Below are 22188 nucleotides of genomic sequence, written 5' to 3' on the forward strand. Positions count from 1 at the left end.
AGAGACAGCAGCTGTTTCCAGAAAAACCTGAGCAATTATTTATGAAATTATGTCTTCTTCAATGCTTCTGCATACCCTCAGAATCCCGGGAGGGCCTGATTTTCTGATGAGCCTAAATTGCTGAATTAGAAGATGAGACAATGCCATGGTACCAATTAGCAAAAGTATTGCATATAGTCTCAAAATGCTTGTTTTCTGTTTTAAAAACCGCATCTAACAAAGACAAAGAATTCCTTCATCCTAAGCATGAAGGAACATCCCACCATCTATGACTTGGATAACTAAATGCCCTTAAAATGGCCATACTCACTTTTGTGTGAGAGCAGCAAGACAGTAAATAGACAGCATACATTTCAATCAAGAAACAGGTGTCCATTGATTTATCCATTGGAAACAATTTCTTAAGCCTGACATTACCCTTGGTGCTGAGAAAATATGGAATCACTGTCCTGCAATGCAAAATGGGGCAGTGATGGTGGAGCTGTGGCATGGAATTATCATGCTGGGATGTGCAAGGTGCCACAGGGCTGCAGTGGATTCTTCCACACATTTCCCCTTTGCACCTTTGCTTTGCAGCTCACTGCTTCCTCTTTAGACTAAACAAACCCAGGTGAAATGATGTTTTCCTGCCCTTTGTGGGCTTAGCTGAAAGACCTTACTGACACATTATGATTTTTCTTTCCAATTATTGTCTGTGGTTGCTAATTGGGGAACACATGTTAGCTTCAACAAGAGTCTCCATATGGCTGGATCAGCTGATCAAGCCCAAAATACTTAGTCCAGTGCACACCTTCTTTTGCTTGGGATCTCAGGACTACTGTGGAAGGAAAACAGCAGGCATGGCTGAAGCAGCACTCAAGACCACTGACCTGCAAAGTGAATCTTGTTTTACCCCAGAAATCTGGCTCCTGAAACATGCTGACCATAGCTGGTCATCCCCACGTGTACACTTCAGGCATTTTCAGTGCTGTCCCACAACATGGCACAGCCCCCAACAGACCTGTCCCTTAGGGGAGGACAGAGCTCCCCAGGTGACCCCAGCAGATCATGACCTTTGTGGGTTCAGGTGTCCACAGTTCTTGCCCCAAATATGCACTCACAAGGAGCACCTGCAGAAAGTGTTTCTGGTGCTGCAGCTCCTTGGCTTGCTGATATCTTGGTAGGTTGGAATAGATGTAGCAAGGTAGGCCTCTAGGGGTTTGACTAAATGGAATTAACTAAGGTAAGATCATATCCTTCCAGGGGTGGACAAGTGTCATTCTCTTCAGAGCTGATGTTCTCTTTGCCTTTTCCTCTGGCACTTTCCCCTGCTCCCATGAAGTGTTTGCTTTCAGACCTACTTTCAGGACTGTCAAATGAGAAGTGACTGTTTTGATCACCTCATTTAATCCCACATGTATCATGGCTCATCAGATTACAAAATCTTACTATTATGGAAATGGATGCTTCTTCAGTGATGGAGAAATCAGTACACCTCTGGCTCAAAGGTTCAAGAATAACTGAAAAGCTGTAGCTGTCTCATTAGACTGAATACAGCATTCATACTGCATAGAATCAATTGCTACAATGCAGAAAAAGGAACAGAGAATTAGGCTGACATCCCTTTGGACAAAAGTATGGAAAAATATGAACCTAGAGGTTAGAAGTGAGGTAGGCATTCAAATAGTCTCTTGCTAAAAGTATTGTAGCGCTGCAGCTGTACAGTAGTTGAGCAATGGATGTAATAAAGTATTTGTAATGGTTGTTATGGCCAGCCTCATCTTGCAGCCAAGCTTTTCCTCTTCAGGACAACAGAGGCTGAGCAGGTATACAAATGAGAAGGCATGCACACAATGCCATCCCAATCCCACCCTCCTTTGGCCAGTGTTTCTCATCCTAACTCTGTTAGAAACACATCAACTGAAATCCTGCCCTGTGCCCCTCATTCTGGACTTAATGCATGAAGATAGAGGTTAAATTCTCATGGGGTGAACTTTCACTTGATGCATCTCCCAAACTCTGTTCTCCATCACACTGTTCTATCTAACAAGGAACCCAAAGCTGACTGAAACACAGAATGACCTGGATTTAAGGGACCTTAAAAATCATCTACTTTCAACCTCCCTGCCAAAGGCAGGGATGCCATTCACTAGATCACATTGCTCAGGGCCCCATCTAGTCTGGCCTTGGACACTTCCAGGGATGGGGCATCCAATACTTCTCTGGGATTTCTAGCTTCCTGGAAAAAAAAAAATAATTCTACTCTAAGTCTCAGCTGCCTGAAGTCAGCCTAAACTCTTTTTTAACAACTGAGCTACTTCAGAGTCCCTCCTCTCCTCATACTATTTGATATGTTTAGATTCTTAATTCAGTACCAGCCAGGAACAGGAAATGTTAATAATTACCCCAGTTTTCAATCACTATAACTGATTTTTCAAGGTAGCACATTCACAAATTTCCACCCTTTAGTGACTAGAAGCTTAAAAGTGAAACTCCACATAGGAAAACGCCAAAGCAGCTCTGAAGCCCTGCAGAGCAGCTGAGGAAAACAAAAACCTGAGCTACATCACTAGCTCTGATCTCACACCTTGTGCTCATGCAGAGTCAGAGCACACAGCTGAGGTCACTGCTCTCTTGTGCAGTTCATTAGGGTGAATGTTTGCAATAACCACTCCAAACTGGCACAAAGCTCCCAGGAAACTGTGAGGAAACAGAAGCCTTAACAAATGGGAGCAATCAATATAGAGAAAGAAAGGCTAGTCCTGACAAGGATTTACAGGACCATCTCACAAAGAAAGCCTTGGAGCCACACACAGCCTGAAAGCCAGTGCAGTGCAGGTGCACAGCAGCCTCTGCCCTGCTCTGTAGGATGTGGGGATGCCTTCAGGCACATGACTCCAGCTAGATCCTCATGGAGTACAGTTTCTATGGTGCAGGAATTACAGAAGCAGCAAATACAGTTCCAGAAAAGCTCCAGACCATTCCTTTCCTCTCCCTCCATAAATCCATCTTTACTGAAGGACACAGGTAACACAGACACTCAGGGTGCACAGTGACAACAAAGGGACTGTGTGGTTCACACACAGCTGGATCAAGTGGCTATACTTCAACTCCTTCCAGCTGCTTCAGAAAAGGGCACAGTGCAGCAACTCAAGTGCTGGTACCCTTTAAATAGTTTCCCTCCAACCTTTGAGGATTGACATTGTGTTTCACAGGGGTCTGCCAAGTGTTAAGGCACACTGCCATGTTCTACCACACACACACAGACAGGATTAAGGAACAGTCAGTGGCAATTAGTAATATATATCTTTTCCATTCTTTCACATTCTTCATGTTCTACACCTTTCTTCAGTTTTCTGTAGGGCTGTCTCCATTTTTTTGCTTTTTTTTTTTTTTTGGCCTAATGTTCAACCAATTTTTTTTAAAATTTTTGATTTGGCCTTGCAATTTACTTTTTTTTTTTTTTGTGTTTTTCTTCTCACTTTCATCATTGTCTGTTATACATATTTAAAATGTTAAAATCATGCAAAAGGGTTTTTAGAAAACAGGACAATAAGGATCAAGGTTTCTTTAACATATTAGATGAGTCCCCCAGGCTCCCCTGTCTATCACCAGTAAATCATGACATGTAAATGTGGCAGTCTGGTCAAATGCTGTGTTCAAATCTCCCAATTTAGATTATTTATGGTGGATCATTTCAATGTAGAATTGAAGTCATAAAATGCCAGACCTGTATGTGTTTTCTGTAAATCTTAGAGTGTCTTCTACCTCTGCAATATCTGAACACAAACCTGATTCTTGCTCAGGGCAGTAATCCCACGGGATTAAGTCATACTGTAAATACCAGACAAATTACAATCGGATTAGATGGGCAGTCTGTTCATTTACTCAACACAGCTGTACTCCAGAGTCTTTTCACCACTGGTGTCTATTTATAATATGAATGTATTTTTCTTAAATAAATGAACACAATTTCAATTTCATATCTCTCTTGTTCTTACTATTTGTGGCCAATAAGGAACAGATTCCTACTTCGTAAGGAGCATAGAGAGTGCTCCTTGAGAGGCCAGCAAGACTGCTCTGGGTACAGATCTGCAGGGCAAGATTTAGTTTAAATTTATCAGTGAAAAGTCCTTTGAAAATTTTGCATTCAGTTTCAGTCAAGCAGAATTTCAGAATACAGCAAACATATTCTGGAGATAGGTGTGAAACAGCAGCACAGATATGCTGAAATTTTCCAGACTTGCAATATTCACGGCAGGAATTTCTCCAGGTTCCAAACTTGCTTACACTGGTGAGAATACAAACCTCACTGAGTAGAACTAGTCTAGCAAGGGATTTACAGGGGATTTCTGCTCCCTTATGAATAAGAAGCATATTTAATAATGTTTGGTGTTACCTGCCAAAATCTTCCTAGCATTTCACTGAAATTATTTATAAATGTCACATCGCATCCCTCATAATTGTTCCCAATTACAAGAATCATCTTGCCTTTTAGATACAAACTTGCTTCCATCCAGCGCACAAATCCGGTGTTACTGTAGTTTTACTACTGTAATCAATTAATGAAACCCTACTAAAACATGGAGCTGAGACTTTCATAAAACAGGATTAATGACTACATGCCATGAAAATACTAAAGGCAAATTAAGCAAACTGCTGCACCAGCCAGTATCCTCAGTATCTTGCTAACTCGATTCTCACCTTCACCTTCTGATTGCAGAGTTGTTATTCCTGATGTGCACAGAGATAAATAAGAATAACACCGAGGCTGGAGAAGTGGAGCCAGTCAGTCAGGAGGGATGAGTTGTAGGCCAGCCTAACCCATTGCTACCAAATTTCTCCATTCTTACAGACAGGCATGTCCTCACTCAGCTGCAGAGGTGAGGCAGACAACTCTGCCTGTGGAAACCCAGAGGGGGTGTCCTGCTTAGGGGGTGTCCCTGAGCATGCCCCAAAGTGCTGTGACCACACTGTGATGGGTGACATAACAGAGTGGCACAAACACAACCAGAAACACTGTGTGGAATTCACTTCCCTTCTGTACAGTAGCCTGGAAACCAGAACACTCTCTTTTATCAGGTATAAACCAGTGCAGTTTATCATACATAGAGCTGTCAATAGCTATAATACAGTACCTACACAAACAGGAGATCAGCTGCTCTCCAAAGACAGCTTTTTCATTAGGCAGGTGTCAACAATTCAAAGTCATAAACAGATTTTCCTGGAGTGGAGGAGAAAGCATCCCAAGTCTGCTTTGCACTGAGACAGGAGGTGTTAGAACAACCTTCCACTGCAGGACACCCACTGAACAGGAACATTTTTGCAAGAGAAATACTGATGCCTGATTCTGCTTTCACACATGTGACTTGTTGATTTCAAAAGGAGTTTCCATATTTCACTAGCTCAGAAGTACATGGTGTACATGGTGCAAACCTGAATTTATGACACAGCATGTGACAAGTGAATACTGGCTTAAGGTTTTCCTGCACAGCCTCCTTCTGTGCATTTCTTCCTGTGTGGGTTTATAGGCTATGTGCACTATAGGTTATGCTGGTTTTCAGATCAATTCACAGTACAGCCTTCCAACCAGTCACACCAGTCCATGGAAGGAGAGGAATGGTTTACACAGAATCATTCAGGTTGGAAAAGTCCTCCAAGATCATCAGCCTTAACCTTTGCCCCAGGCTTAACCAAGGTTAAGCTGGTACCTCTGCTTGCCACCCCATTTTCCAGGATTTCTGGCCAAGTTAAGGACGATCAGTGGATCTCTGCAAATAACTCTCAACAGCTACTGTTTGGTTATTTTGCTACAAGCTGCTTACTGTATTAGCATCCATCAAGAAAGGCAGGATGTGACAAGATTGGAAGATCCCAACTCAGACAGAACATTTACAGCTGTGGAAAAATTAATGAGAACTAACTCTTTTGTCTTTTTGCAAGACCAAGCCATGAATTTCTTTTCATTACAGGAAATTTCTATAAGGAATTCAGAATTTTGAGTTATTTAATTTTTGTGAGCATTTGATTTAGTAAAGTACAGTAGCAGATATTATTATACAAAGATGAGGAAAATTTACATGAAGGACTTACTTTCTGCAGGTTCCTTAGATCTTCTGCCACTGGAGGATTTCCTCAGGAGACTTCTTCCTGAGGTGAAGAGGCTGGTTAGTTCCTCCAGAGGACTGGTGGGTGTCCGAGAGCGGGAGCTGCTCTGAGATGATGACCCATAGGTGCTGACTGACACACTGACCATCTTCCCTCCTTCTTGCAATGTGTTTCTGGCTGTAGAATGAGGCACTGATGGAGAGCTTCTTGAGAGACTTCCTGAATGTACAGAGTCATAAGGTGGAGGTCTTTTGAGGCTTAAGGGGGTAAGAGACCTACCCATACTGACAGGAGAAGGCGAGGCAGAGTGACTTTTAGGATAACCGTGTGGAGACTGTGTTCTGTATAAGGTAGAAGGATGAGGAGGTGAGGAGGTGTGCCCAGGGGTGCTAGTTCCATGAGATACTGTCTGGTCTTTCTCCAGTTTTTGATGGCCTGGTGTATGAGGTGGCAATGAAGATGGAGAAGCTCCAGCTTGCTGTTTGATGTAAGACACATTTTCTAGGACAGGAAGCTTTGTGACCTCTAGTGGAGTTAGAGGAGACTCGTCAGAATTTGGGGAACACTGCACTGGTGCTGGTGGGAACACCAGCAGAGGAGGTCTGTGGGAAAGCAGGTTTGGAAATGGCGGGGGTATGTCACAAAGCAAGCCCTTGGGAGTAGATGGCACTGAAGACTTGGTGAAATCTAGGTCAGGCACTGTGGGAGTAGCACACTGAGAAGAGCAAGTGTGATGGTCATATTCACATTGACATTTTGAGTCTTGGCCTACGTCATCAAATATAGGGTATTTCATCTCCTCATAGACCGCTTCGCTTTGGTCATCCTCATCTTTTTTGAAGTCTCTGAGAATATTCCCAACCATTTCAATATAAACAGGCTCCTCTTCCTCTGTGTCTGGAGCAGGACTGCTGACCTGTGAGAGCGAGGCATCCCTAGTGAGGGTTGCCTTCATAGGGCCATGCTTTTTGATATATGTTTCATCAAAAGATGTGCTTAGCTGAGTGTTTGGATTTCGTTTCGGCTTAGGAGGTGGAATCTTCTTTGTGTACTCATCACTGTGAGGTCTTGGTTTGGCTGACACTGAAAACAGAACAGAACATAAACTCATCAGAAGCCTGTAAAACACCTTGTCAACCATAGAGTCTCTGTTACAGTGTCATAATTCTGGAATGGATTTCCTGGGACCAGCTTGTTGCTGGTTATCTCTGGTATTACATCAATAGAATGCTATAAAAATAACACTCAATTCAAAACACTCCTAGACTTCCCTCAGAATGCTCTGACACTCCAGGATTAAGTAACTAGTGAGCACTTCCCTTCCTCCGAGACATCTGTTCTTTCCCAAACTCTTTGGGACAGGGAACTTTCCATTTTTAAATATTCTGCTTTTCAAATATCACTGTGGGATTCTAAAGACCCAAAGAGTTGCCAGTGATGTAACACTAAATATCAAAATGAACTCCCTTTTGGCTCCAAGAGAACAGTTAAGGTCCTGGGCAGTCATACTGGAATGACAGTGAGGTAACTCTGCAGTGACAAAGTGATGAATCAAGACCTTTTCATTTATAGTAACTTCTTGCATAAAGCACCACAATTGTCTCAGCACTAACAGAGAAGGAAAATACTCATACACAAACTGTAAAATCTGCTGTTGAGATAATTCTAGTGATTTATCTGGACTCTATTATGTTGTTAGATTCTAGTGAATCTCTTAATGAGATTTCTGTGAAGTCAAGGAATAACAAAGTATCTCACAGATTTGAATCCTTTCTACACTGGTTACTTATAGAAACCTGGTCTTTGAAATTATAAATCAAAGCACTGAGATGAAATTCATTTGAAATGAGAGGTCAAGGGTTTCTTGGAAATTATCCTTTATGAATTAAACAATAAGAAAACTCATGCAAACTGCATTTTGTTCACTTTGCATAAAGAGCTAATAAAACATCTCATTAAATGTTAGGGTTAATAAAATGCCTCATTAAATGCTTAAGTGAAGTCAGCTTTTATCCTAAGCAGACTGAACAAACTTGTTCAAAAACAAAATTTATCACATACACTAAACCTAGCTTGTGTTTCTAGAAGGCAATTGATACCTCACTGGTAAGTTCCCCAGTTCAAACAAACAAACAAACAAACATAGAAATCTAAACTAGTGGCCAGGTTAGAATGGTAGCATTCCTGCCTTTCCAAATTTTGCTGCTCCTTGTAATTCACTACTACATATCTGCCAGTTTGAACTCAATGCTCAGAGAAATCTCCAGACACCTTCAGACACCCATCAGCAAACAGCCAGCAAGTGTCTGATGCTAACCCAGGCAGGCAGCACTCAGAGTTGAAACCTCTCTTTTAGAAAGAGCCATGAACACATTCCTGAAGCCAGCAGTGAGGCAGTGCTCTGCCAGCTCAAAGACAGCACTTTGAGTCTGGGAGGATGCTGGCTCAGAGCTGGATTAAAGCACCTGCATTAAAGCACCTTACCAACGTGGTTTGGTCACTATCAGAGGAGGATTCAAATAGCGTTATCACTTTGTCACACTCATGCTTTGATCTCCTAAATAACTTCTGTTCAATTCCCACAAGGTGTAGGCAGATGATAAACAAGTTTTGTTCAGGAATAAGGAGCTGTGAATGTGTACATGTACAAAGTAATGAGACCACTCTTTGTTAGTAGCATTTGTTTTAGCTTAACACATAACTATGGTAGAACAAAGCAAAAAGGAAAAGAAATCTTGCCAGAATTAAAAGGAACAAAAAAGACTCAAAAAATTATATTATACTTTCATGATGGTTCCAATTAATGTGTTCCACTTTGCAGCAGGCTAGGGACATGCAAAAGCTACCACAGATAAGAGTATTTGGTAGCTTGATAGTTTTTCACTATGTGGATCTATCCTAATGCATTTTAGATTTGTCTTTTTAATTAACCCAAATTAATTTTCTTGAATGTATTAGGCTAGACTTTTGGGAATAAGATGTAGGCTACCAGAATCATTTGGGCTTTGCAGAAAATATTACTTGTGATGCATTTGACAATACTGGCAGATTTTTCTTGCCTGCTTCCAGCTAAATTACTATTTCATTTCTGTTTAGTGTCTTATTTGTATATTATGTTTTTTATATATTCTACTAGCATAAACTTGATCTCAGTCCTCTCTCCAACCTCTGTTAATCTGATTTACAACCCTGTCGAAAGCAATCTTATTCAGATTGCTGTCATTAAAATGAAGAGACAGTCAATGAAACTGGCATGAACTGCCTGATTGTTTGTGAACATATTGTACATGACCTGAACTCTTCTTCAGCTACATTTGAAAATCCTGTATTTTGTAAACACTGGCTTCTCACAGTCCTCAGTTCCCTGTGCATCACACTGCCATCACTAATGGACACCTGAGGAAGGAACATTTCCTGCTCCTCTGCTTCCTCAGATCCCTGTTCCCAGTGCTGCCTTTTGCATCTTCTCTGCCACAGGTGTCATGCTGAGAATGGCTCTGTCTTACAGCCAGAACCCCACTCTTTGATGTCTTTATCTGGATGGATATTAAGGATTACAAAATAATCAAAAGCTGAGTAACTCTTGTGCTGTGGTCATTCAAGGCTAATGTTAACTGATATTTTTTCTAAAACCAGTCAAAAGTGGTCAAAAGTACTGTGTTTTTAAATTGCTAGAAAAAGCATATTCTCCTCTTCCCTCATTCCATTTTCACAATTTTTTTCCAGCTGAAGAGGTTCTTCTACACTGTCTAAACCTGTCCTTGGCTGTTGGAGTACCCATATACAACAACCACAGGTTATTACACTACAAATGAGGAAATGAGAAATGTCAAGGAAAAGCGATTGACATTCTGCCATCCAGTCTTGTATTTTTGCATGGGTTGAAATTAAGTACCACAATGACACACAGAGTCTCATCTGCCATTGCATGATATGTAGCACTAGCCTAGAACATATTGGTGACATTATCAACAAAAAGGTCAAATGACCCAGTTCTGCTGTATGAGACAGGGTAAAACATGACAAGGTGATTTACTTTCCATTTGCTATTTAAAGCATTTCTCCTCTGCAGTAGTTTTACTAAACCATCTATTTCCAGGGTGTGTTACTGAGATCTTTTCCCCTTCATGACAAAATGGGCTTTTCAAACTAAAATTTTAAACTAAATTGTTTAAATATTTTACAAACCTTAAAAGTTACCTCCTATATGGTCCTCAGAGCACGAACATCTGCTGCTATAAGACTCACTTGAGAAAATACACAGGTAAATGGATAGATTTAGTAACAAAGAAAGCTTTTTATCATTACTCGGAACAGAGGAACTGTTCAAACCCACTAGGAACTCTCTCAGGTGCAGGAGGACATTCAGGAGGCAAACTGAATTATCTTTAAGAAGTCTGTGGTGCAAGACACTTAAATTTATTTAACAACAGTTTCTACTCAAACACAGCTCCCTGGCAAGGGCTGAACTCTACAGCACACCTGTAAATGGAATATGAACCATGAACTACTGCTCCAGCCCAGAAGAACAGAGAAAAGTAACAGGAATCCTGCAGCTAAACAGAGCTGTGCAAAGCCAACGAAAGGAGCAGGAGTATCTGTGCAGTTCCGGTGTTACCAACACTTGGCAGCAATAGATGTGCATGAATGCAGAAGCCCTGGCAAGATCCCAAAGCCAATGAAAGGAAATTATTTGGCAATCTCCAGAGAGGAACAGGCAAGATTGCTTCAAGTACTTGACATTTATCAGGCAGAAAAAGCATTTGGTGCCTGCTGGGAACACAAACTTCTATGAAGAGTGAACCAGGCTGCCATAGTGGTGATACACATCCTGCCATGTTGTCTGCTCTAAACATGGAGTAATTCAGTGCTTTCCAACATGAATTATCATCCACGAGTCCTGATCCAAAGCTGAGTGGAGGAAATGAAAGTGAGAATTGTTTCTTTCCCCACCAGGTGCAGCTTCCCTCAAACATCCATCTCAGAGTGCACCACAAACCTCTTGTGAGTGCTTCTATTACAGACACACGAGCACAAGAGAGCACCAGGCCTTGGGGAGGTTCAGCACATGGGAGGTGATCAGGGGATGATGCTCAGCACCTGCTCCATGGTCCTCTGTCCCCACAGGAGCTGCCCTGGGAGCTCTGAATGCTGTGCCAGCACCTCCTTGTTTGCATCAGAGCCACCCAAACTACCACAGCTGATAACCTGGAGGCACAACAGTCCTTGCAAACAATCCTGCTCAGTAGGGCACTCCTTCCAAGCACCTATCTGCCTCTAACAAACTTTAAGGGAAAAAAAATCTGGCTCTCAAAATAGCATTGTCCTCATGGACACAGGGCCCTTCCCTGCAGGTTACCTCCTCCTTTCTTAAAGATGCTCTAAAAGAAGGGAAGCACATGGGAGGAACAAAAGAACCATCTGATTAATTCAAACAGGCAATAGGTGGTTTCAGCACAATGGTTTCAAACAGCACCTGTTTCTTCCCCCTCCTGAATTTATTAGCTCTTACTGGAAATTATTTGGGCATTTAAAGAGGACAAAACTATACTGAAAATGAAAGGACTAAAAGTCAGTGTCATAAAATAATGCTGATGTGCTACTTGCATGTCTCAAGGCTATGATTAAGGACACTTCCTCAAAAGTATTCAGGTCCCTTTATTTTGGCTACGACTTCTTTTGGCTTTTAAAATGATTGATTTCTGCTCTAATTGAAAGTGGTGGAGAGCTTGTGGCTCTGGGAGTGATAGTCCAGAATTAAACATCAGCACAAAAGAGAGCAGAATCAGGGCCTGCAGTTAAAGCCAGTTCTGCATTGCTCCAGCAGTACAACCCCTGCAGCTGACAGGCACCATGGTTGGAGACAGTCTGCTCTCAGGTCCAGCTCAGGGCCACAGAACTGACCCCCCAGCCCCAGCACATGCCAAGGCTGCCATACCTTCCTGGGGCTCACAAAAGCCAGCCCAGGGCACCAGTGCCTTGCTGCCAGAGCTCCTCCCAGCACTGCAGGGGCTGCCAGTCCTTTGCTCTGCAGCATCAAGACAAGGGCAGACCCAGAGGTGCCAGGATATGTCAAAACCTTTGTAGTGTCAGCATGGTGCAGAGATTCCCTACCCAAACTGCCACATTCCAGAGCAGACTGACTTCCAGGTTTTCCCCTTCACAGCCCTCACTTCTCTGTACCTCCACCTGGCCAATTACCCTTTCCTAGAGTGCAAAGGTCTCTAAAAACTTCTGAAAAATTACAAAGTGAATGTCTCCTCCTGAATGCCCAGCATTGTGCTCTCCTATATTTTGAATTTTACATTCTTGTCTCTTAAAAGAATGAGTAATTGATGTCCCCTATTTTTCCAGATGACATTGAATAGGCAAAGAAAATAAGACAGGGGTATTTGGGAAATAATGACAAATTATTTGCAATTAAGCTGTTCTGTACTATTCACTGAGGCTAAAAGTTATTGTCAGATGGGACAGGCCTGGTAAGGCAGAAAAAGCAAGACTTTGGATGATTAAGGAAAGAATAGTCAATTTGGATCACCCTCCTTTTACAGGAAAACCGATGTGCTGAGTGCAAGTGGAGGCAAGTGAAAATCTCACAGTAACTTCTTTTAGATGACTCTCTGAGTACCCATCTAGAAAAATATCCTTCAACTAATATGACCAGACACAAAGGGCCAGATCTCTGGCAATGCATGGCTTTAAGTTATAGAAGTTCCAGAAGAGGCTCTGAGGACAGAGAGGTGGGAGGATTACTGGGGAAAGATCCTCCCGCTGCCCACACATGCAATGAGTATTTTCAAAGTTCTGGTTCATTCTGAACTCTGCAATATGCAAAACAGGTTTTGCAACCAGTGCTACAGTGACTAAAAATTTCTGTAACTCTATATAGTCTGGAGGAATTCTAGAGAAAGGCAATTGGTATGGAAATTTCTATCACCAGCATCATTAGTAAAGAATGTGGAAACAGAACAAGTGAATCATGCAGACAAATTAATTTACAATGTCTATGTGCCTGTTTGTTGGTGTTTCTCATGCAGGAACCTGGATAGAGCTGGAGTACTGAGGGGTTAAGATGTTCACAGCAGAGTACAGCAAAACAGTAAAACAGCCACAGAGCAGAAACATCAGTAAAGCCCTTCTAGTTTATAGCACCATTTATGGAGTCTTGACTGTGACTGTGAACATGAAACCTGAAGAGTTTGCTGGTTTGCTGTGAATTAACTGCTACTGCTCTATTCTTAGAGCTCCCCACAAACTGACTGCACTTCCCACAGAGAACAATGGGTGACACCAGCCTTCCCCAGCCCCAAATCAGCATTTTTGTTGTTGTACAGTTCTCATAGAGCTGTCATCCTGCACTAGCTGCCCCTTCTCCCTCTCTGCAGCTACCCTGTATCCTTAGTTATCTTATTCCTTAAGTATCAGATTCCCTGACTACCACACTGAAGATGGTGATGCTGTGAGATTCTACAGGCTGTGCCATGGAATGGCTCAAGTGCAGCAGCATTTCTCTTGGCCTTAGAAAGAAAAGATCTCTCCTCTGTCCAGAGAGGGAAGCTTCTGGTGGTGTGTGAAGAGCTAAGTCCCATCAAGACATGCCTTAGTCACCTGCATCACATGAGCTTGGTGTGTAGAGGACACCACAACAGCAGTGACTCTTTGAGAGCTGAGTTCCTTCTTCCTGTTCCCTGCTGCCCAAAGGCATTGAAGGCCCCTGGGGCATTATCTGTTGCTGCTCCTGTAAACAGAGGCAGACCCCAGTCTGACTGAAAGAAACAAATCTCTGCAAGACTTCCTGCCTCTGGGGGATTTCTAAAACCAGGACATGCACCCAAATAGTGGACTCCAACATTATTTACTGGAGAAATGGTAAAAAAGAAAATCAAGCTAGATTTAGATAAATGCTAAATGAAGCAGGAAGTTTAACTCACTTTATTTATTTATCTAGAAAAATAGCCTGTATTTGCTCACTTGATTTGTTATTTTGGTTCACAAACAACCAGACCAGAAGTCTGGCAATTACTATATGCAAAGACTTGAATAATTTATCCAGAGATATGAGACTCCTCATTTTTCAGATCCACAGCAATGCCTATCTTCTATTTACAGCTAACATAAGTAGGTCAAATGCATTATTTGCTTATATAAGTAACAATCTGTTTGCTGAGCTTCTGAAATAATTGCAGCCCATTAAATCAAACTGGCAGGCCTACCAAGGTGGTATTGTGCAGAATATACTGGGCTCATGGGGACTTCAACATGAGATGTGCTCTGTCCAACTATTCCACAGGCACAGCAGCCCCACAGAGGCTCCTGTGCTTCCTTGGCTCCTGCAGCAGTGACAAGGAACCAGGAGATTTCAGCAACTCCCTCTGCCCCAGAAGTCCAGTGGGCTCTGTACAGTTCTTTCCTTGAGGCAGTTGTACAAAGCTGCACGGACTGACACATCCAGCAGGTCCTTCTGCCACCACTGAGCTCACATCTCAAACAAGGCACAAGGCTGATGGCCAGGGTCAGATGAGTCACCACAGCAGGAGCAGCAGAAAGCAAATGAGCCACAAGGAACAAGAGTTCACTGAAAGGGGCACTCTTTCCTTTATCAAAAGGTCACAAGGTGACACTGCAGAAGCAGTTCCTGTAAGTTGTCACTGAACATTTTTGGGTGAATATGATGACAGCTGAAGTGGACAGAACACTGCCTGAGCAGCTCACAGGCAGGCAGCAGTGCCTGGAAATGTAACAGCAACAGCACTATGGTCAGAGACTGAGTGGCATGAAATACTCTCTGTAATCTGCTTGAGGAAAAATGTCTCCCAAATATTAATTTTACTTCCATCTCCATAGGGGTGACTCCTCTCTCCTCAACTCTAAATAAAATGTTGACAGAATTACAGACAGGCCACACGTTATCATCTGCCTCACTCAGGGCCTCTCTGTGTGCCTGGCATCTATCATTCCATCCTGCATTTATTTGAAAATTGTGTAGTGAAACTAGCAGAACCTGTAATAGTGTTGATCTACAAGGGTCAAGCAGCTGGGCCTAATCCCCATAAATTCACCTGGTATGACTGCAGTGGATAGTACTATTTTGACAGAGTTATGGGCAGTTCCAAACAAGCTTTAGGAGAAGCATCTCCTGTTTCAAATGCCAAGCTTGACCTCATTGTTCCAGCTGAGAAGCAAGATGGAGGAAGAAAAGGCAAAGATGGAGCAGAAAAAGGAAGGGGAAAGCAGAAGTTATTGCTATAACCTAGTGTTTATAGCCTGTTTCATTTTGCTGTTTGTCAGAAGTGAAGCTCTTTGCAGGAATTCACCCCCACCACCAAAGCACTGTCTATGGCAGAGCACAGCTCAGAACAGCCTGAGCTCTGTGGGGGTTGTTACACACCATCTCCTGGGACTGTCTGTTCTGTACACCCCTGGCATTCAGCGTTTCAGAGCTGCACCATAAAGGCAGCTCAGATTTTGCCATCCTTATTCACCCTCTGCAGCATCAGTGATGCCCACAGGAGGTTGGGAAAGGGAACTTGAGCAGTTTCTACACTGAAGTATTGGAGTATTGGCTTCCACAGTGACTGCCCTGAGTTCACAAAATAAACCCTGCCAGGTGTGTGGAATTTCAAATTAGCAAGGACAGTGTTTTTCACATATTCCCTTCACTCAAAATCTTCTTTCTACAGTGCTGCTCACAAAAGCAGTGTCCCATCAGCTCAAGTCTTCAATGTGAGCACAAACATTCTCATCATAAACTGATTGCAAATGACCTCATCAAACAAAGCTTTTATCACTATCTGTGTGTTACAAAGGAGGTATCTGTGACACTGAGGGACAAATGAAATGCTCAAGGTCATCTGAGCCAGTGGCTATTCCTCCACTTACACCCCTGGGATACAATGCTTAGTATTATTTTACAGAAGTCTACATTTGGCTTAACACTTACTGACATACAAGCATGCATTTGCAGAACTGGGATCATATGGCAATGAGTCACTGCAGATATTTGGCCACACCACCAGTATAAATTATTTCACCTTTAACAGAAAATAACAATTTCAGAATCATAGAACATTTTGAGTTTTACATCTTTGCTTGCAAACACTCATAAATAAGAAAATAAGTAGGCAGGATGTATTATCAAGCTTTTGCAGCCACACTAGTCCTATAGCTTCAAGTTTGTGCTTGGCACACTTTGGTAGATTTGCTTTTTTGGTTGTGGATTTTTTTTTTTTTCCTTTAATCAAAAGATTGCTTACTATCCTATTCACCAAAATTCAAATGTTAAGGGACTTCCACTGTCATAAACAGAATCCTAACCCCATTGAAACTGAGACTTCTGGCATCACCCAGGTGATTCTAAGGCAAGGTTTATAGCCAGTCCATCCTTTGGTATTCTACCAAGAGGAAATGGGAGAGAGCTCCATTTGCAGTCATGCATGGAGGGGAGAATGCCAGCAATCTCCTTAATCCTACAAAGCACTGTTAGAGCCAACAACCCAAAGGAAATACTGCTGTTTTTTTCCAGGCATGTTCATGCTCAGAGAGTCCTGTACTTGTAGTATTGGTTTTACCACTAAGCATAAGGGAAGCTAAAATTCTTCAACCATATATGCAGGAGGGCTGTAAATTTGAAGGTAGAGTGCTCTTTTTGAAGATCTCTGAGAAATTATGGGAGGCATGGCAAATATTATACCACTGTGCTGGAAATGGATATTAAGCTCTTGCTGATGTCAAGTACACCATGCTCCACTTCTAAGCCTTTCCCCACCCTGAACTAGCAGCCAGCTACAAACCACCTCAGACTGTGGGATGTGCACTTCTTGTTTGACATGCCAGCAGTTTTAAGTTACAGCCAATAAAATCAGCACTAAAATTATGTGAGTGCTGTTTTATATTTTCCCCATTTGCATCTGTGAGAAGCCCAGGCTGGTACACTGTGAGCTCCAGGCAAGCTGATGGCAGTGCAAGGAGGGAGCTGTGCTCTGAGGAGCTGTCAGGGCTGTGCACATTACCCCAGCACAGCAGCATTCACACACAGACGGACGGACAGACAAGCATGAAGCGCCAAACACACTTGCAGCATGTCAGGCATATGTTGCCTGATGTCATCCAGCATTAAGCCAAGTGGAAAGGATGAAAGCAGCAAACCAGTGCACCAACCAAGACTGCTATATTCAAACAGTCATTAGAAAGAAACTTCCAATGAAACAGAGGCTGGCCATGACGAGATCTCACCTGGAGCTAGACTTTAATCTCTTGGGATGTGATTCTGCAAGCACTGTGCATTCCCATTAAAGCCAATGAGAGTGCAGGGGGCACAAAATGTTTCAAGAGCTCAGTCATGCTTCACTCCACGAGGATTTGTCTCATTTGGTTGTTAAAGTGAGAAGAGAATTAGGGCACCAGTTAAAACTAAGGTAAGACAAAGAGATAGAAAACCAACGTACTTGCTGTGTAATAAAAAGTGCAGCTGTTTTGTGGCTTTCGACTTTAATTCCAAATTAATTTTGCTAGACACATCTACTATCACAGACTAGCTCTGAGAGTAAACAGGGGCTTTAGAATTTCAGTCTGATCCCTCAAGCCCTTACTCATTTGTCCACAATGACTTTAACAGAAAAACATGCCAAAACCACTATGCAAAACAGAAGTGTAGTAGGAGTATTCTCAGATTGTTATTTTTGCAGTTTCAGAGGCATTCCATTTTACTAAACAATTTGTGATGTGCTGTCAAAACAAGGCAAGAGAATTAACCTGGATTTCTCCTCTCCTCCTCTCCTGGCCTTGACTTCAGAGCCATTCAGTGAAGCAAAATAATGCAAGAATCTAGTGTTTCATAGTATTCAGCTCATAATATTTTGGTATTATGGTCCCTGAGTTATAAACAAAACAAAAAATGAAATAGAGTCACAAATATGAGGACTTACAGTGACCTGCTGACAATGCATAGGTTTATTGATATTATGACCTTACAGTTCCTTGGGTCTGTCTACTGAGACTGCATTTTAACCATGCAGGGAACAAGACCACCCACACTTTAGCTTTCTTCAGAGACTCCCTCTTCAGTCTGGTCCTGCTGGCAGAGATTATTGATTTGGACACCTCAAATAGCACATGTGAAGTACTTTCAGGAGTGGGTTGGCTCTAAAAGCAGCCCAGTGACTTTCATATGATGTGAAACCCACGGTAATACTCTGTCCTAGATCCCAGGTAACTGCATGAATAAGTGGTTCACATTTCCTTGCCTTTTTGGCAGGTCCAAAGGCTACAGTGACCTGTACAGTCAGAGGACAGCAGCCTGAGAAAATCTCCCATACACTTTGACTGCATTATGCCCAACACTGCTCTTAGATCTGAGATGGTCCAGTTAATTTCAGGGCACAATGATGTGAATTCACCAGCAGTTTGGACCTGGGCTTGTGACCAGGCTTATGAACTCTCCTGAGCCCTGGAGCACTGGGGCTCTGCACTGAGAGTGCAGAAAAGCTCACATGCTCACAGCAGGAGTCACAAGTGTTTAGCAGAGCTTGCTGCCCTCAGCTGAGAGCTGGCAGCTCCTCCTGGACTGGCTGCATTTGCAGTTAATCTGGTAAATCAGCAAAACACTCCCTGAACTCACATTATTAAGGCTTTTCCATTATCAAGAACATCACAGCTTCCATCACTCTTGAGAGCAGAGCAATAGCTGTACTGCAGGGGAGCTGCACACTTCATTTTGGACTTTTTTAACCCTGGTGCAGAGTCTCAGCAAATGAGCAACATCCAATGGTGAAAAGAGCAAGGAGGAATACATAAAGCAACTTTGTTAAATTAAGAAGAATTTTTAAAAAGTCACCAAGTACACAGGCTAGACTAGCAGAACAGAGCTAAAGTACCAGCTGCCAAGTCCTGGGCACTGTGTGATTGCCAAGTGGGTAACAGAGCTTTGTGTCTTTTACCACTGCCTGGTCTATTTTCTGTTCAATGCTTGCAGCTTCCATTAGCATTAATGAGTATGCATATGTGCCTTGAGGGTAAGAACATACTCCCTCTGTGGCTTCAAAACTTGTTTATAAATCCCTCCAAAAATCACATTGTGTTCATTGCTCTGCACAGAAAGCTATTATAACAGCTATAAGAGCTGCTATGTTCGCTCCCTCCTTTCCCCTTGCCCTTGCTTATCTGAGGGATGGGGAACCAGACCTAAAAAGATGAAGGGCTGAAGAAGGTGATGTAGGGAAGTAAAGCAGCTCTGGAAGCTGCAATCTGAAAACTGACTTGCTGCAGGGAGGGGCAAACTGAAGTCTCAACAAAAGTAGAGAAAACCAAATCCCAAAGCACTGAAAAACTACTCCCACCACCACTCAAAAAGCAAAGCCTTTGAAAGTCTCTAAGCTATTTAATACTAGAGGACATAACAAAATCTTTGCCATGCCCTACCTGCTTGAATGCAGGTCAGTGGGAACAAGCTGCTGGGCAGAATCTCAACACAGTCAGGCCAGTGCTGCCCTCCACCCTTCTGATCCCTGGGGCAGCAAGGAGGCTGGGAGGGGAAGGGCTGAGCAAAGGGAAAGACATACCAGGGTTCCATTAGGAGCTGAATGGCTCTAACACTGCTGAAGGCAACATATCCATCCCCATGCCACCTGGACACACAGGGGACACACTTCCCTGGAGTCAGGCATGGCAGTTGAAAGCCAACCCCACCTCACTCTACTGACAACAAGACCTGTCATATCTGACTTTTCTGCCTTTGACTTTCCCCTTCATCAGTGCCAGCCCTTCTCCCAGCGTGCACAGATTCAAGTTAAGCTCTCTCAAGCCTCACAGGCTGCAAGGGATACAGTGCAGCATACAAACAATTATGGGTAAGACAGCACTGAGATCAAGAATCACTTTAAGGTATGTGAAGGAAAATACCTTGCTCTACACATGGCTCAACAGCAGCTCACATTATATCTATACAGCTAATGTGAACCAAGCTGCAGATTCCCAAAGGGAAAAATTGTGCTCAAATTGTGCAGGCTGTAGGAAAGAGGAAATGAGCTGTAAAATATACAGTACACAGTATGCAACCACTGAGGCCTCTGAGCACAATGACCCACTGCAGCTCAGACAGCACCTGGCTGAGGAGACCCTGCCCAGGGAAGATGCCCTGGAGCTGGAGCTCAGGAGGCAGCACACCCTTGTGCTGCCCTGCCATGCTGCCCTTCCTGCTCCCAGGCCACATCTCAGCACTGCAGAAGCACTGCAGCCACAGTGACAAGTGGCCCAGGCTGCGAGGGAGCTGATGGCAAGAGCCATGGCACAAATCTGGTGCTCTCTGCACAGGGCTCTGACAGGCTGCACTGCAGGACGCTGCTCCCCAGACCTGCCTCCCCACTCCTCTGCCACAACTCCTGTCATGGGGTGCAGCAGCACTCATTCCTCAAAGCCACCTCCCTAAAACACTGCACCGTGCTGTGTCAGTGCTGGGCTGCCATGTCAGCAGGAGCACCTTAAACTGCCCACTGATCAGAACCCATCTGTCAGTCCCTTTACACTGGTTAGGTCTGAATAGGGCTCATTAAAGATATTTCTTCCTTTAGTAGGCATGGATGAAAAGATCTGGGAATAAGATCTGGCTATAAGGAATGATATTTCATGGTTACCACAGAGAACACTATTTCAAAGTTCAGGTTAAATACGTTATTCACTAAGGTAGGAAATAAAAGGAAATCAGCTCTATGTAAAACCAGCAAAAGTACTAAATCCCTTTAATCCAAACTCTGCTTAATGAGAGTAACAAACATTCAAATTTACAATGAAGAGTCACCAGTCTAGCTGACAGAAAACTGAATTTATGAGAGAGACCAACTGGACTGCAAGCCCAGTTACAGTTACTGTAATTGCTTTTCTCCTGAGAGAAAAATTTCCTTACAAGCTGTCCACCCTTAGAAATTGCTGAGCTCACTGCGAGGGCTTAGAAGGCAGCAGCAAGAAGGACATCTTCTTTCCCAAGACACTTGGAAGGAAAACACTAAACAAATTGAGTGGTTCTTCTGCAAGTATTTTCTCACATCAGAGGTAAATTTTCCTTTGCTCTAGCAGAAGCAGAATTACAACCATGAATGCATTGTGAAAATGCTGTTCTGAGTTTTAACTGGTATCTGTGTGCATGTTTGTATGTACATGCAAGTATATAGAACCTGCTTTCTCATGCAGACATAAATTAAATTTTATAATCAAACTATATATTTAATGTGTATTTTTTATATAATATAGTACTCCATATGACTAAGCAGAATTTGAACAAAAAATGAACTTTCAAAATGCAGTTTACTTACATCTTTTCATTTTTATTTGCACTGCAGCAGATCTGTAAACCTTTCCTGTAGACATGCAATGATCATATCAAAAAGCCCTGCTTGAGGCTGGTTACCTCAGCCAATTATACTGTTTTATTACTTCCTTTTTCTGTGAGACTGGGCACTGAAAACAAATCAATTAATTTTTCTCCTGCATTTTTGCAATAAAGAGCCTTTCAGGATCAAGATTAGATATGCCTTCTATGCTGAAATGTTATTTTAAATTACCCTTTTCAGTTCCCTTCTCACCTCCAATGTGTGATGCATGGGGCACAGCTCCATTTGTTTGCTGTTCCTACCAGAGTTTTAAAACTCTGAAGAAAAGATAACCCACATTTTTAAAAAACACTTTCTAGAAATCTGTCACAGAGAAGAAATGCATTGGGTGGAAGGCGTTCAGTGGGTGCATATGAGAGGCAGCCAGAAGAGTAAAAAGTGGAATATTAAAGCACAAGAAGGGACACAAAGTGTGGAAACACAGCAAAAAAGATGAAGTCAAGGAGAAGGATGCCTTCAGGCTGGAGAGGGCTCTCCCAAGCAGAGCCAAGGTAGGCTGGGATGAACAAAACAAACCCAATGCTGCTGCACAAGACAGGGCCAATATGTGTCACTGCAACTTCAGGGAAGATTCTCACACTCCCACAAATATGGAAGCCAGAGCACTTACAGGAAAAGGGCACAGAACCAGTGGGGGTGTTACTGCTGCTATTTGTGCTTCAGGAGGAAAAGGTCCTTCAAGCTCATGACCAAATTTATTCTGCCCGTTCTGCAGTGCAGT

General features: G+C 42.8%; 1 protein-coding gene across 2 annotated transcripts in view; it reads right to left on the bottom strand.

The window, feature by feature from the left end:
* Positions 1–22188, bottom strand: part of NYAP2 (neuronal tyrosine-phosphorylated phosphoinositide-3-kinase adaptor 2) — a 127061-nt gene that overhangs the window by 47497 nt on the left and 57376 nt on the right. For both annotated transcript variants that reach the window (XM_030226890.2, XM_018913056.3), the window contains exon 3: positions 6073–7170. In XM_030226890.2, the coding sequence (XP_030082750.2) occupies positions 6073–7170 (1098 nt within the window). The remainder of the gene's footprint in view (positions 1–6072; positions 7171–22188) is intronic.

Source organism: Serinus canaria, chromosome 9 (genome assembly GCF_022539315.1).
Source record: "Serinus canaria isolate serCan28SL12 chromosome 9, serCan2020, whole genome shotgun sequence".
Classification (NCBI taxonomy): domain Eukaryota; kingdom Metazoa; phylum Chordata; class Aves; order Passeriformes; family Fringillidae; genus Serinus; species Serinus canaria.